Raw genomic sequence first — 15471 nt, 5'->3', positions numbered from 1 at the left:
GCACCTTCAGGTTAAGTGTTTATGCTTGCTTTCTGCATGACTATAATTCATATCATGGATTATGGAGTTTACATCCTGTAATACCCACCCATTGTTGAAGGCAACATTTGACCAGTGAAGAAATTAGACATGCTTTCAGAGTTCGAGCATTTGTTATTTTTGTTTCAGTTCTCCCTGCCTCTTTCTTTTTAAATTTGCTTCCAGTTTGGAATTACTTTGGATGTTTACTTTCCATTAAATCACTGTCTCACTTAACTATTTCCAAGTTCTTTTGTTCTTTTCAATATCTCACTGAGATATCCCCATCCACTCATTTTCATTTATTTTTAGCTTTGCAAAATCTTGTTAGAAAGTCATAGATGTTTACCACATGGAAACAGGCCCTTCAGCCCAGCTTGTCCATGCCGCTCAGTTTCTATCACTAAGCTAGTCCCACTTGCCCGCATTTGGCCCATATCCCTCCATACCCACCCTGCCCATGTAACTGTCTAGCTGCTTTTTAAAGGATAAAATTGTACCCGCCTCTACCACTGCCTCTGGCAGCCCGTTCCAGATGCTCAACACCCTCTGTGTGAAGAAATTTCCCCTCTGGTCCCTTTTGTATCTCTCACCTTAAACCTATGCCCTCTAGTTCTAGACTCCTCTACCTTTGGGAAAATATGTTGACTATCTACCTTATCTCTGCTCCTCATTATTTTATAGACCTCTTTCAGATCACCCCTAAGCCTCCTACGCTCCAGGGAAAAAAGTCCCAGTCTATCCAGTCTCTCCTTATAACTCAGATCATCATGTCCTAGTAGCATCCTCGTAAATCTCTTCTGCACTCTTTGTAGTTTAACAATATCCTTCCTATAATAGGGTGACCAGAACTGAACACAATATTCCATGTGTGGTCTTGTACAACTTCAACAAGACGTCTCAACTCCTGTATTCAATATTCTGACCAATAAAACCTGGCATGCTGAATGCCTTCTTCACCACCCACTCCACCTGCGACTCCACCTTCAAGGAGCTATGAACCTGTACCCCGCGATCTCTTTGTTCTGTAACTCTCCCCAACTCCCTACCATTAACTGAGTAGGTCCTGCCCTGATTTGATCTATCAAAATGCATCACCTCACATTTATCCAAATTAAACTCCATCTGCCATTCATTGGCCCACTGGCCCAATTGGTCAAGATCCTGTTACAATCTTATATAACCTTCTTCAATATCCACTAACCCACCAATCTTGGTTCATCTGCAAACTTACTAACCGTGCCTCCTATATTCACATCCAAATATTTATATATTAATAAATAACAGTGGACCCAACACCAATCTCTGAGGCACATCGCTGGTCACAGGCCTCCAGTTTGAAAAACAACCCTCCACAACCACCCTTTGGCTTTGGTCGCCAAGCCAATTTTGTATCCAATTGGCTACCTCACCCTGGATTCCGTGAGATTTAATCTTTTGCAACAATCTACCATGCAGTACTTTGTCAAAGGCCTTGCTAAAGTCCATGTAGACAACTTGGCAGCACTGCCCTCATTTACCTTCTTGGTTTCCCCTTCCAAAAGCTCAATCAAATTCGTAAGACATGACTTTCCGCTTACAAAGCCATGTTGACTTTCCCTAATTAGCCCTTGCCTGTCTAAATGCCTGTGTAACATTCAACTCATCACGCTTCTCTTTGACAGGAGAGACCATTCCTATGGCTTGGTTTCTGCTTCTTGCTCTCTTTTCTCACCACACTTCATTTTTTTCACTCTGATTACAAAGCTTTCTTGTTTTTCAGTTTTGCAAAACACCTACTCTCAGGTCATTTACTGTTCTAGATTCTGGAAGCATTGCTGCATATTTCCATCATCTGCTGGTTTTTTTCAGGTTTGAAACAGTCTCCATTTTTTTCCCCCCGCCTTATGAATACTATGCATTGCAGTAAAGAGAAGCAGTGATGATTCCTGTGACTGACAGGGTAATTTAGCATGTGCATGCAGAACTTTGCCACATAGAGCCCTTATTATGCTGAGAATATTGGCTAGTCCTGTAAAGAATATATACCAGCATCTTGTACATTGCAGCCACCCTATCAAGTTGGCTGGACACTGACCATCGATGTCAAGACTGACAACAGAGGTGATGATTGTGTCAGAAATTACAGCAGCAAAGATCGGCACAGTGCTTCACATAGTGTAGCCAATAGACTTAATAGTGTCACACGGTTTTATAAATTGAATGTATTTCAATCATATATAGTTATGCTTGAAAGATTATGACAGAGGACATAAGAATGATGAAAACTAGATTGTAAATTGGGGAAAAGCTGATTCTGAGGGACTGAGAATAGAACTTGGGAAAATAATATGGGTAACAATATTGGCAACAACAAAAAAATAAGGCCGGATGACAATGGAAAACATTTAAACCGGCGTTTAACAGAATGCAGGTAAGATATGCCCCAAGTCACCAAGGAATCAAATAGAGAATTCAGAAGAAATGTCTTCACCCAAAGAACAGCAAAATGTGGAACATCACTACCATAGGGAGTGTTTGAAGCAAATAGTACAGATGCAGTTAAGGGGAAACAAGACAAGCATTTGAGGGAAAAGGTAACACTTGATTATGATGGTATATTTAGATGAGGAAAGATAAGTTGGAGTGGAGCATAAATACTGGCAGGGACTTTTTGTGGTAAGTGACCCATTTTTGTGCCCAATATCCTATTTAATCCTATACAACTCTCTTCAAATTGTTTCTATCCTGAAATATTCCACTGACCACGATGTAGGAATTATCAGAATATAATTATAAGCATAAAATAAATGATATTGAAGTTTGCTTATAACATCAGATTAATAGGAATGGTCAATTATGAGAACACTGCATGAGGATTCAGGACAGCACAGGCAGGCCAACCGAACAGGCAATAGATACAGTTAAATGCAGGGAAATATAAAGTGGTGCAATTTTGGATAATGAACAGTGAAAAAAGGGAAGTGTTTTCAGTGCAGCACGGTGGCACAGTGGTTAGCACTGCTGCCTCACAGCGCCAGGGACCCGGGTTCAATTCCGGCCTTGGGTGACTGTGTGGAGTTTGATAAGAAGTCTTACAACACCAGGCTAAAGTCCAACAGGTTTGTTTGGAATCACTAGCTTTCGGAGCGCTGCTCCTTCCTCAGGTGACTCAGGTGAGTCACTCACCTGATGAAGGTGCTGCGCTCCGAAAGCTAGTGATTCCAAACAAACCTGTTGGACTTTAACCTGGTGTTGTAAGACTTCTTACTGTGCCCACCCCAGTCCAACGCCGGCATCTCAACATCATGTGTGGAGTTTGCACATTCTCCCCGTGGGTTTCCTCCGGGTGCTCCGGTTTCCTCCCACAGCCCAAAGATATGCAGGTTATGTGCATTGGCCAAGCTAAATTGCTCCTTAGTGTCTAAAAGGTTAGGTGGGGATAGGGTGGTGGCATGGCCCTAGGTAAGGTGCTCTTTCGGCGGGTCAGTGGAGACTTGATGGGCTGAATGGCCTCCTTCTGCACTGTCGAGATTCTATGATGCTTTTATGATTCTACCCATGACACAATAGAGGGAAGAAAAGATCGAGATTTGCAATATTAGGTTAGTGAGATTCTAGGTAGAAAGTATGGAGACAAAATTGGTTCTGGATTTGATATAATCTTATAGTCTTACAGAGCTGTGCAAGTATTTGAAAAGGCGTGACAGAAAAGGACTGAGAAATGGGCTTATAACATGACTCTCCTTGTAAAGGCCGAGTACCCGCATGTTCTGTCATTTCTATGATTCTGTGAATCCAAATGAAAGTTGTTTAGTGCCTGGTCTATTCCTCATCCTTAAACATGCCTTTTTGCACACATTTCCTCAGGACCACGTTGCCAGGGTCAAAGTTATTTAGGTTCCCTAATATGATCATTGATGTCACACTTTAGCAGCAATTTAATTTATACATTTCCAGTACAGACTCTTGACGTCCCAAATTGATAAATCCGAATATTCCTTATAGCTATTTAAATTGTAATTTGACAATGCATTTAAGGAAGAAGAAAAAACAGTTTATCTATGAATATATGCACCATCATTTCCACTGCTCGGTCTGGAGATGGCTTAGAACTCATTGCACTAATGCAAACAGCGAAGAGCCCTGACTGGGATATGGTCGATATTTCTCCAAGCCCTTTCAGGATGGAGCGCCCAGTTTGACAGTCCAACAATCATTAATAATTGAAATCCGTGACATGTGGCTTCGCTGCTCTGCATTTTAATAGATAACAGGTCTGTATTTTTACAAAGCAAACATGACCTTGGATTATTTGCGCTTTAAATGCTACCGAAGCCAATGCTACAAGACTGACATCAATGGTGGGGAGGAGAATGAAAGGCTGGAGCATCTTTTGTACAAACATCCCAAGAGCCTGGAAGCTACGTAAATCCATATACACACCACAGGCGAGGGTACCAGGAAGGGGGGGGGGGGGGGGAGTGCGTGTACGTCGGGGGCATTAGGGCGGGTTTTGGCATCCAGATCTTTGCATCTGAATCTCTTGATGTGGTTATGTTTTCATTCTTTGTGGCGCGATATTTATTTCCAAATCTCAGCCGCAGCAGCAGCAGACTGGGCGATTTAAGTGGGCGACTGACGGCGATGATGCCACCCTTAAAAAGCAGCAAGATCGCGGAGGGGGTTTCAGCAAGGTAAGGGCTGCTGTCCATGTTCTTTGTGCTGTGCCTGCCGTCTGTCTCCCCGGTTATTGTTTGCACATCACCCGGTTTACACATTGCCCTCTCTCAGGCAGCCAGCGCCGCACAGACATCTGTGCCAATGAAAGAGACATCCTTTCTCTTCCCCTCTCCATACAGTCAAGTGGGTACCAATTGATGGCGCGTCTTACAAGTGCGAATGTATAATTGTTGCCCCGTTGCAATTGAACTTGCCGAACAGAAGTTCCCTCCACCTGCAGCGGTGAAGGTGGCTCCATGCCAGTGATCATTCAGCACATCATTCAGGAGTGGCGCGGTTTCATTCAGCCAAACCTTTCTTTAAACACCCTCCTCCCTCTTTGTCTGACTGCTTTCTACAGGCGGCCGTCTGGGATGCCTCACGATTGTCCCTCGGGTTTTTATTAAGACATCACAGGCTGTCTCTCCCATCCAGCTGCACATTGGCTGCGAGCGAGGGTCACGGGCCGCTTCCCCCAGTCAACCCGTCAAACCACCGTTAAACCAATACCCAGGTCTCTTAACCCCTTCCCAGTGAACTGGATCTGGACCCGGGCGAAGCGCTCCTCAGTCAGAGCACAGTCACATATTAACATGCAGCTTGCGAGGCATCAACACAGCACCTCGGCCCATCCACCCCCCACCCGAGATATTTTCATCAAAGAGATAAAACGATCATCATCCACCGTGAGAAGGTCCATCAGTAATGTTGCTCATTCTTAAATGATTCTAGATGTTCTGTCCATTGACTATGAACGGTCCATTAATCTACTGTGTGACAGGCAGTGAAAGGGGAATAAATTGGTACAAAGGAAAGATGGAAAGGTAGGAAAAATGCGAACAAAAAGAGAATGACCCACGAATACACTTTAAATTGCTAAAGTTTCCCTCCACTTTGAGATCAAATATACGTTACTCATTTCACACTGAAGCAACGGTCCAGACCGAAATGCCAGCTCGATGAATTAGTGACATTTTATCGAAGTTTTACATTGTGATATATCTGTATTTTAAAGCACGTGATATTGACAATTACACAACAGGAGGACATATTTGCATTGCTTACATGTTAGTTGTCAGGGAAACAGTAAACGCAGTGACTGATGTGAGAAATCGTTTGATGTGATAAGATATGGTTTTTGATCCAGCTATTTCTGGTAAAATTGCATCCCTGTTCCCTCTTGACTGTTGGAATAGTTTCCTGCATCAATCCAACAATATAGAAATTAGAATATACAGTGTAATTAAAGTTTCATTAAGATATTTGTAATATTTAAACGCTACATGTCAGCAATCTTGAAGGATTAGTACTGCAATTAAATGGTTGTCATGAGTAAATAATACGTGCTGATTCTGTGCATCAGAAAATGCAGAGATGTTGCAATTAGTATTGGACGAGCAGAATATTTTGCCTTTAATTCACAAGATAAGAAAAAACAGATGTGTTTGTACATATTCTCTGGAAAGTGCTTTGCAGCCAATGAATTGCTTCTGAAATGTTTTATAGGCAATGGTAACAACAGGTTTGGGCACAGAGAGGCTTCATAAATAGTGTGGGATGAATAACCAGTTCATTAATTTTGATGGTGTTGGTTAAGGAATTGTTTCATGCAGGAGAACTAACTGATGCTGTTCATCGAAAAGTACCATGTCCTTTTGTGTCCATCTGTGTAATATGCAGCCAAGCTTGGCTCAAAATAATTTGCTGATGATAGGGGTTTTTCCATAACTCTGGACCTTTGCCAGGTGGTAGTCCCATGCTCTGTTTAACAAAGGCATTAGGGCGTCTATCTGCTTACAGGATGAAACCTGGTGACTAAGAGATATCAACATAAAATAGAGAAAGCAAACACCTTTGCAAAATGTTAATTTCCTCAGAAAACACTTTTCATTTTAAAGGTGATGTCATGTGAATTTAATCTATCTGTGACTATAATTGATCCTATGTGTGCTTGTTGAGTAATGGGAATTTGCACTCTAGTAGACGTCATGGCTAGAATTTTCTGGGTCCTTTGGGATGGGCTGGGAGGTGGGAAGACTGGCAAAATCAAGGATGCATGATTTCTTCCTGATGCCATCCCATGTTGCCAGCAGTGGAAAGGTTGGTGGCTTGGACACCTCTTGGGAGGTCAATTGAGCTACTTGTGTGGCCAATAACGGGCCACTTCCTGCCTCCTCAGAAACCCTCTCCCCGGTGAGCGAACAGTAATATTGCTGAGGCTGTTGCATTATCAGCCCTCTGACTGGGCTGGCAATCCTTGGGGGTCACAGTGCTTAATTGGATGGCAGGCACGATAATGGCCTCTTAATTGACTGTCACAGGCAATATGCTGCCCCAGGTTCCACTGTTAACTGAAGCAGGGTCACCTTTCACTTCGACCCCAGGGACAGGACATCAATATTTCAAAAAAGTTGAATTGTAACACAAAAGATTACACATCAATCTTTGTTTATTTTAATATAAAATTAGAGTGCCCAATTCATTTTTTCCAATTAAGGGGCAATTAGCGTGGCCAATCCACCTACCTGCACATTTGGGTTGTGAGGGCGAAACCCATGCAAACACAGGGAGAATGTGCAAACTGCACACGGACAGTGACCCAGAGCCAGGATCGAACCTGGGACCTCGGTGCTGTGAGACAGCAGTGCTAACCACTGCGCTACCGCGCTGCCCTTCAATCTTTGTTTTTATGTATATACCAGCTGTCTGTATTTTAGAAAGAGAGTATCTTTGACAATGCAGAAATCCTTTACTACTACACTGGTGTGAAGCATGGTAAACATACTCAAGATTCAGGAGTGGAGTAAAAACCCAAAAGCCTCTGACATAAAGGGAGAGCACCACCACTGGGCCAAGGTTGACAACTTGATATGTGAGTGGGTGCATGTTTGGGGGAAGAGGATGCCCCCACTAGGTTTTGTGCCTCCACTGCTGAATTTTGGATGCTTTGTCAACACTACCCTAAGTCTAGAAGTATGTTCCGTCAAGTAGCGCCTGTAAATGGCAATAACAGGGATAGACCATAGCACATGAGGTGTACTGTGACAGGCAGGTATAGTACACCTCAACATCTTATTTTCTGCTACCCGAGTAGATTTTCTCAGCTGTCTCTGCCATCTCTGCACTGTCACTATGCTCCTCTTCTAATTTCCCTCCCTCTCCCATTTCATTTCTCATTCTTTCCGCTCCTACTTCTCACTACTTCTTCCTCAGCTCCTGTTTCCTTCCTTTTTGCTTCTATCTTTGTTCTTTAATACTTTGGTCTCCCTTATTCTTTTCTTCTTTCAGGTGAGTGATGATTTGTGGTATGGCTTGTGCAGTTAATTGGTGAAAGATTCAGCCGGGACTGTAACTGGTATTTTCTTATGTACTGTGGCTTACAGGTGTTGGTTAGCGGCTGGTGCAGAGAAGCTGCCTTTCCTGGTGGTAGCCTAAGGACACTAATCACGGGAGAGACCTAATGAGGAATGTAGGGTGTGGTGAACGTATTGCAGTAACCATTCACCATGTATGTAACTGTATCACGCTGTTGCCCATGTGGGCTACACCTATGGACCATTGTAAGGTATTACCTGTAATGTATCATGTTGGTGCCTTGTGGGCTCCGCCCCAGGCTCCACCCCTTGAGGGGAGGTATAAAGAGCAGTAGCCCTGTAGGCGGCTCCCAGTAGCAGAGCAGTCGCAGGCAGGCACTATTCTAGTTGATTAAAGCCACAGTTTACTTCTACTCTTGGTTCCGCGTGAATTGATGGTCGCATCAATTTAATCAACTACAACAGCACAATGGAATCGGCCCTCAAACCTGACCGACTGGAACTCGACTCGCAGGCCCTGGAGGCCAAAGGGATTTTTTCGCACTGGCTCCGCTGTTTCAACACCTACCTCGCCGCCTCCTCCTCGCCCTCCGTCTCTGACGATCAGAAGCTGAGCCTCCTCCACACCCGGGTGAGCCATCGAATCTCTGTGCAACTCGAGTGAGCCTCCACTTACGCAGACACCCTCGCGATGCTAGAGCGCCTCTACGTAAGGCCCGTGAACGAGATATATGCGTGGCATCTCTTCATTACTCGCCGCCAACGCCCCGGGGAATCATTGGAAGAGTACCTACGTGACCTCAAAGTCCTTGCACGAAGTTGCAACTACCAGGCCGTTACGGCCACTCAATGTATGGACCTCGCCGTCCGGGAGGCCTACGTGGCTGGAGTCAGGTCCAACTACGTGAGACAGCGCCTACTCGAGAAAGGTGCCCTAGACCTGGAAGAGACGGTTAAGTTAGCCTCCTCTCTAGAAGTAGCGTTCCAAAGCCTCAACGCGTTCCCGTCTGATCACGCGACCCCCTCGGGGACACCCGACCAAAGAGTACCCCAGGCCTGTGCCGCGCAGCTGCCCGCCCACCATGGGGGGCCACCCTGCTATTTCTGCGGCCAGCATCAGAACCCCAGGCAGCACTGACCGGCCCGGAACGTGAACTGCAGCGACTGTGTAAGAAAAGGACATTTCGTTAAGGTTTGCCTGGCCAGGTCCAAACCCTCAAAATCACAGGCCCGACTCTCAGACTCACAGGCCCGCAGATCCCACAGTGTAGCAGCTTGCCTACCGGCTCCGCCCCCTCTGGACGCGTCATCGGCCTCCTGTTGTCTGTGGGGGCAGCCATCTTCCAGCCCGCACAACATGGGCGACTCACGGGGGCCGCCATCTTGTCCATCCTCACCCACACGGCCCACCACGTGCGACTCATGGGGGCCACCATCTTGGATGCCACCTTCCTCACCGCCCGACACGTGCGACCGACGGGGCTGCCATCTTGGCCGCCATCTGCAATGCCGCCCGACACGTGCGACCGATGGGGGCAGCCATCTTGGTACCACCTCAGCACCTCCGACCATGCCGGCAACCCGCAACTCAGCGCGGTCACCCTTGACCAGTCGCGACCCAAAGATCTCCGGAGCTCCATGATGACCGTCCGGGTAAATGGACACGAAACGCCCTGCCTGTTTGACTCCGGGAGCACGGAGAGCTTAATTCATCCAGACATGGTAAGACGCTTCTCGCTCCCAATCTTCCCGGCACATCAAACCATCTCCCTCGTTTCTGGGTCGCAATCGGTGCAGATCCAGGGGTGCATTACCGGAACCCTCGCAATACAGGGCGCCAAGTACGCCAATTTTAAGTTATATGTACTCCCCGACCTCTGCGCTCCTCTCTTGTCGGGACTGGACTTCCAGTGTAACCTCAGGAGCCTAACTCTGAAATTTGGCGGGCCCCTACCCCCACTCACCATATGTAGCCTCGCGACCCTAAAAGTCAGCCCTTCCCCGCTCATTGCAAATCTCACCGTCGACTGTAAACCAGTCGACACCAGAAACATCCAGGATAAGATTTTTATCAGGTCCGAGGTCCAGCGGCTCCTGAGGGAGGGGATCATCAAGGCCAGTAATAGCCCCTGGAGAGCTCAGTGGTGGCCGTCAGGACCGGGGAAAAGAATCGAATGGTTGTAGATTACAGCCAAACCATAAACCGGTACACGCACCTCGATGTGTACCCCCTCCCCGCATAGCGGACATGGTTAATCAGATTGCACACTACCGGGTGTTCTCCACTGTGGATCTGAAGTCTGCGTCCCACCAGCTCCCAATCCGCCCAGAGGACCGCCACTACACGACCTTTGAGGCAGACGACCGCCTCTTCCACTTCCTCCGGGTCCCCTTCGGCGTCACAAACGGGGTCTCGGTCTTCCAAAGAATGATGGACCAAATGATGGACCAGTACGGGCTGCGGGCCACATTTCCGTGCTTGGACAACGTCACCATCTGCGGCCATGATCAGCAGGACCACGATGCCAACCTCCAGAGATTTCTCCTAACCGCCCAAACCCTTAACCTCACTTACAACAAGGAGAAATGCGTTTTCCGCACAACCAGACTAGCCATCCTCAGCTACGTCGTGGAAAACGCTTTCAGGTACATGCAAGTGATGGCGTTTGTGAGGCGGCAGGTGAGGAGATTCCCATTGCTCCCGACACAGGGGATTCAAGACAGGGTGATTTCTGGTGTATGGGTCGGAGAGGGCAAGGTGTCGGCGATATACTAGGAGATGAAAGAAGAGGGGGAGGCTTTGGTAGAGGAGCTGAAGGGTAAATGGGAGGAGAAGTTGGGGGAGGAGATTGAAGAGGGTCTGTGGGCTGATGCCCTGAGTAGTGTTAATTCCTCTTCCTCATGTGCCAGGCTTAGCCTGATACAGTTTAAGGTTATTCACAGAGCGCATATGATGGGAGCGAGGCTGAGTAGATTCTTTGGGGTGGAGGACAGATGTGGGAGGTGCTCAGGAAGCCCGGCGAACCACGCCCATATGTTCTGGTCGTGCCCGGCACTGGATGGGTTCTGGAGGGGTGTTGCGAGAACTATATCTAAGGTGGTGAAAGTCCAGGTCAAGCCAAGTTGGGGGCTAGCACTATTTGGAGTGGCGGACGAGGCGGGAGTGCAGGAGGCGAAAGAGGCCGGCATTCTGGCCTTTGCGTCCCTGGTAGCCCGGCGGAGGATCTTGTTAGTGTGGAAAGATGCGAAGCCCCCCCAGTGTGGAAGCCTGGATAAATGACATGGCAGGGTTTATCAAGTTAGATAGGATAAAGTTTGCCTTGAGAGGGTCTGTGCAGGGGTTCTCCAGGCGGTGGCAACCGTTCCTAGACTATCTCGCGGAGCGTTAGATGAAGGTCGGACAGCAGCAGCAGCAACCCAGGGGGGGAAGGGGTGAGGGGAGGGGGGGCATCTCTTTCGGGGGGAGGGAGGAGAACGGTGGACGGGGAAGGGGTTTTTTCCTGGGGGCACTTGAGCAAGAAAATACATAAACGTTTGGGAAAGTCGATATGTGCGGGAGGAATCCAATGTACAAAGTTCTGTATTATGTTGAATTGATATGTTTATGTCTTGCTATGCAACTTTTCTTTTCTTTTTTGTTACTGGGGGGGGGGCGGGGGGGGGGGGGTTGTATGGTTGAAAGTTTTGTTGAAAAATTCTTAATAAACATATTTTTAAAAAAAATCAAACATCAAACCTTATAAATAATCAATATTATCATACACAGATTGCAATATGGGAATAGGAGTAGACCACTTAGCCTGTGCCTGTTCCATAAGAGATTTAACCCATGCATTAACCTGTTGAATGAGATCATGGCTGATCTGTGACCAAGTTTCATGCACATAATTTAGCCTTTGTTAATACCCTTTAGCTAATATAAATCTATCAAACTCAGTGTCAAAATTAACAATTGGTCTAGTATTAATTGCCATTTGCAGAAAAGAATTTCAAACTTCTATGCCCTTTGCATGAAAAAGTGTTTCCTAACTTTACTCAAAGAGGTCTGACTTGTTCCCTCATCCTGGACTTCCCAAACAAAAGCAATTCTATCTTTGTGTTCTGCTTAACATCTTGAATCCTTCAATTGTTAATCTCTCCACTTGGCATAACTCTCAGTGCCCAGCTATCATTCTAGTAAATCTCCACTATACTCCTTCCAAGACAGCAATAACCTTCCCAAGCTCTGGTGCCCAGAACTTCTCATAATACTGCAAATGTGGTCTAACCAGGTTGTTGTATTGCTGAAGCATGACTTCTACCTCCTTGAATTCTAGACGCCTGGGTTAAACGGCGAAAATTCCATTGCCATTTGCGATTATTTTCTTTTCCTGTGTATGAGGAATTAATGACCTTTATGTCTGTACCCCCCAAGCCTCTTTGGACCTCAGTTATTTCTAGCTTTCTATCATTGTATCCTTTTAAGATCAAATATGGATTACCTCACATTTGCCTACACTGACATCTGCCACATTTTCCCCCATACACTTGGTCAATTAATGTTTCTTTATAATTTTACTCTTCTTTTTACACTAATTACAATACTGCATATGTTGTGTTTACAGCATATTTGGCTATGTTGTTTTCTATGGATCATCTAAGATGTTAATAAGTACAGTGAAAAGTTGAGGCCCAAACAGAGATCTTTGCAGGGCACCACTAGTTACATCCTGCCAATTATTTTACCTGCTAATTATCCCTATTTTCTGTTTCCTTCTGCTCAGCCAATTTGCTAACCAGATCAGCAGTTTTCCTTCAATTCCGTGGATGGCAACTTTAGACAATAGTCTCTTTCAGAAGTCCGGCTATTACCAGACTTCTGAATGACCCTCTTATGGACTGAACTGATCTCTGCACACAGCTTCTCTACTGAATTGCACTACACTCCGTATGCTCACCCGCTGTCTATGTATTGTGCATTTATCGTATGTCCGATGTTTTTTCATGTATGGAATGATCTGTCCGGACTTATGCAGAACAATACTTTTCACTGTACCTCGGTACACGTGACAATAATCCCAAATCCAAATCTTGTGAGGGACTTTATCAAATGCCTTCTGGAAGTCCATCTAAATAACAGCTGCAAATATCCTTATCCTTACTTTACTGGCTACTTCAACAAATCTAATCAGATAACCGTTACAAATCCACGCTGTCTCTTTCTGATAAACTGAACCATTTTGAAGGTATTCAGCCACCTTCTTTAATTATAGACTCTAGCAATTTCCTGGCAGCATACTTTAAGCTAACTGGTCTTTAAATTCCAGGTTTCCCTCAAAAATGATATTCCATAAGACTTATCTTGCACTAAGAACTTAAATAGGCCACAGTCTACTATTCCACACTGAAGTGCTATCATACACATTGTGCTGCTCCACTTTCCCTTGTATTTTAAACTTCAACTCAACATAAAGGATGTTTCCTTTGTTCCCACTTTGTAGTGAAATTATAAACATGTCACTTGCACTTGGATTTTCAATTTTGTTACAGGGATCAGATAAAAATAATTTTTCCTCCAAAGAATATTAACAATGGTATAATTCTTCAACACTTAAGAGTGTAATTTTTCCTTCTTAGTGTCATTTGTCATGAAGATTGATACCTTCAAGCTTTATAATGAAGATTATCTCAAAGATTTGCATATTATGTTTTTGGCACTGGCTTCTGGCTGTGACTGACAGGGATTTAGAGGCAGAGTTGGTGACACAAGTATTCAATATCCACCTACTTAAATCTTCAAAATAGCTAGAATGATTTGCAGTGGAAACACATTTCTTGGCAGATTTCACAGAAAATGCTTTACGGCAGCTGAGGGCAGCAGAGTGAATTTCCTAACTATGACATACAGAATAGATTGAATCTGAACCAAGAATTGATGTGTGACATGAAAATCAGTGGGCTTCACACTGGAATAAGGTATTTCCTGGTGATTATCATAATTTGCACATTTTTCTTCTAATAATCCTTCTCCTTTTTAATTAAGCGTGGAGCCTTTTTAATCATACATGCATGGCAGAATATGTTTATCAGTTTAGGTTTTGTATTCACTTTTGTGAAATACAAAAGTTAAACATTTTGCAGTTAACGTCAAATCATTCACTTGATGCAGTGTCCCTTTACTTGTAGACATAGAAAAAGATTGCTGAAATTAGAGTGGAAAACTGATGGAACCACTGCAGAATTTCAACCCCCCTTGCATATAAAACACCAATACCTTCCCACAAGGCCGTTTTCCTTTGTTCACCATTTGCAGTGAAATCATAAACATTGACCTTATAATTGTGTTTGCAACTTTACCATAAGTAATAATTCAAAAAATCTTCCTCTCCACAAGGAATATTAAGACAGATTGGCTCATAGGACAAGGATTTCTATTGTTATAATTTTTGTTTGTGTATACTATGCCATGCAATGCATCAGGGACCTTTGAATTCTAACAAGGAGCAGCTGTTGCTCAGGTTTAACCTAAACAGAGGTCAGACATAATAACGATCCGACTGGGACAAACAATGTTATGCATCAAGGTTTCCGGCTTACCCTTTTTCAGCTCTTTGATGCGTAGAAAGATCAGAGCATAGCTCTTGAAGAATATAAAATACACACCTTTGTTTCAGTTATTTACTCAGTAACATCATGTGCTTTGAAATGGCAGTGTTGAATCTTCTGCTATTTTAACAGAAGCTTTGATCTATTTCAAATAATTAGAAATAAGTTTATGGATATGATTTTCCCAGTGCATGTGACAGGCTTGGAGGTGGAGAGCGGGAGGTGGGAGGTGGGGGGCGGTGTGTGTGTGTGGGGGGGGGGGGGGGGTGGTAATGGTGAGCCATCCTGCAATGGGGAGGTTTCCCAGCATTTGGATTGGATGTGATTGCCTGCCAAGTGGAGGCAGGCAACCAATTGAAATAATAGGAGGAGTGGCCCTTTGCTGTGTGGTGAAACCACCGGCTTCACCATGGCAGTCTCCTTGCGGCCCCCCAAGGAGACCATAGGAGCTGGGGACTACCTACCCCAGAGAGGGGGGCACAGGCAGGGAAGCTGTCCCTGTGGCCCCCAGTGAGTGCTGTGAAGGTGCTTTTCCTTCCTAGATGCTCTGATTTTAAATTTTGTTTTCCAGCCTCATGAGGGCTGAAAACCTTCACATAGGGGTTAGACCAACTGCACTGAGAATGAACACCCCCAAAATCAAGCAACACTTTGAAGCCAGAGGGCTGAGCTGCATGGAAGTGTAAAGCACTGGTTCTGGAGGTCTGGCTGTCAGGGATTAGTTTCTGCGTAGCTGTCTGTTCAATTTGAAAGGCTTGTTTAATCCACAGCCCTTTTGCGCTGTGAGAATGAGGGTGCCCTCTAAAGATGAAGTTGACATGCTAATTTCAGTCTACACATGCATCACCTGCCA

The 15471-nt window shown here is 45.1% G+C and overlaps 1 protein-coding gene across 2 annotated transcripts in view; it reads left to right on the top strand.

The window, feature by feature from the left end:
• Nucleotides 1-4249: 4249 nt before the first annotated feature.
• Nucleotides 4250-15471, top strand: part of LOC140410676 (macoilin-like) — a 179095-nt gene continuing 167873 nt past the window's right edge. The window contains exons 1-3 of one of the 2 annotated variants that reach the window (XM_072499062.1): nt 4250-4454; nt 4611-4694; nt 5452-5543. In XM_072499062.1, coding sequence (XP_072355163.1) covers nt 4359-4454; nt 4611-4694; nt 5452-5543 — 272 coding nt within the window. In that variant the 5' untranslated portion in view covers nt 4250-4358. Of the gene's footprint in view, nt 4455-4513; nt 4695-5451; nt 5544-15471 lie in introns of those variants that run through there. The other variant, XM_072499061.1, reaches the window with a different exon arrangement.

This window comes from Scyliorhinus torazame, chromosome 4 (assembly GCF_047496885.1).
Source record: "Scyliorhinus torazame isolate Kashiwa2021f chromosome 4, sScyTor2.1, whole genome shotgun sequence".
Lineage (NCBI taxonomy): Eukaryota > Metazoa > Chordata > Chondrichthyes > Carcharhiniformes > Scyliorhinidae > Scyliorhinus > Scyliorhinus torazame.
The sequence above is the reverse complement of the archived record's forward strand: the minus strand, read 5'-3'. Positions and strand labels throughout refer to the sequence as shown.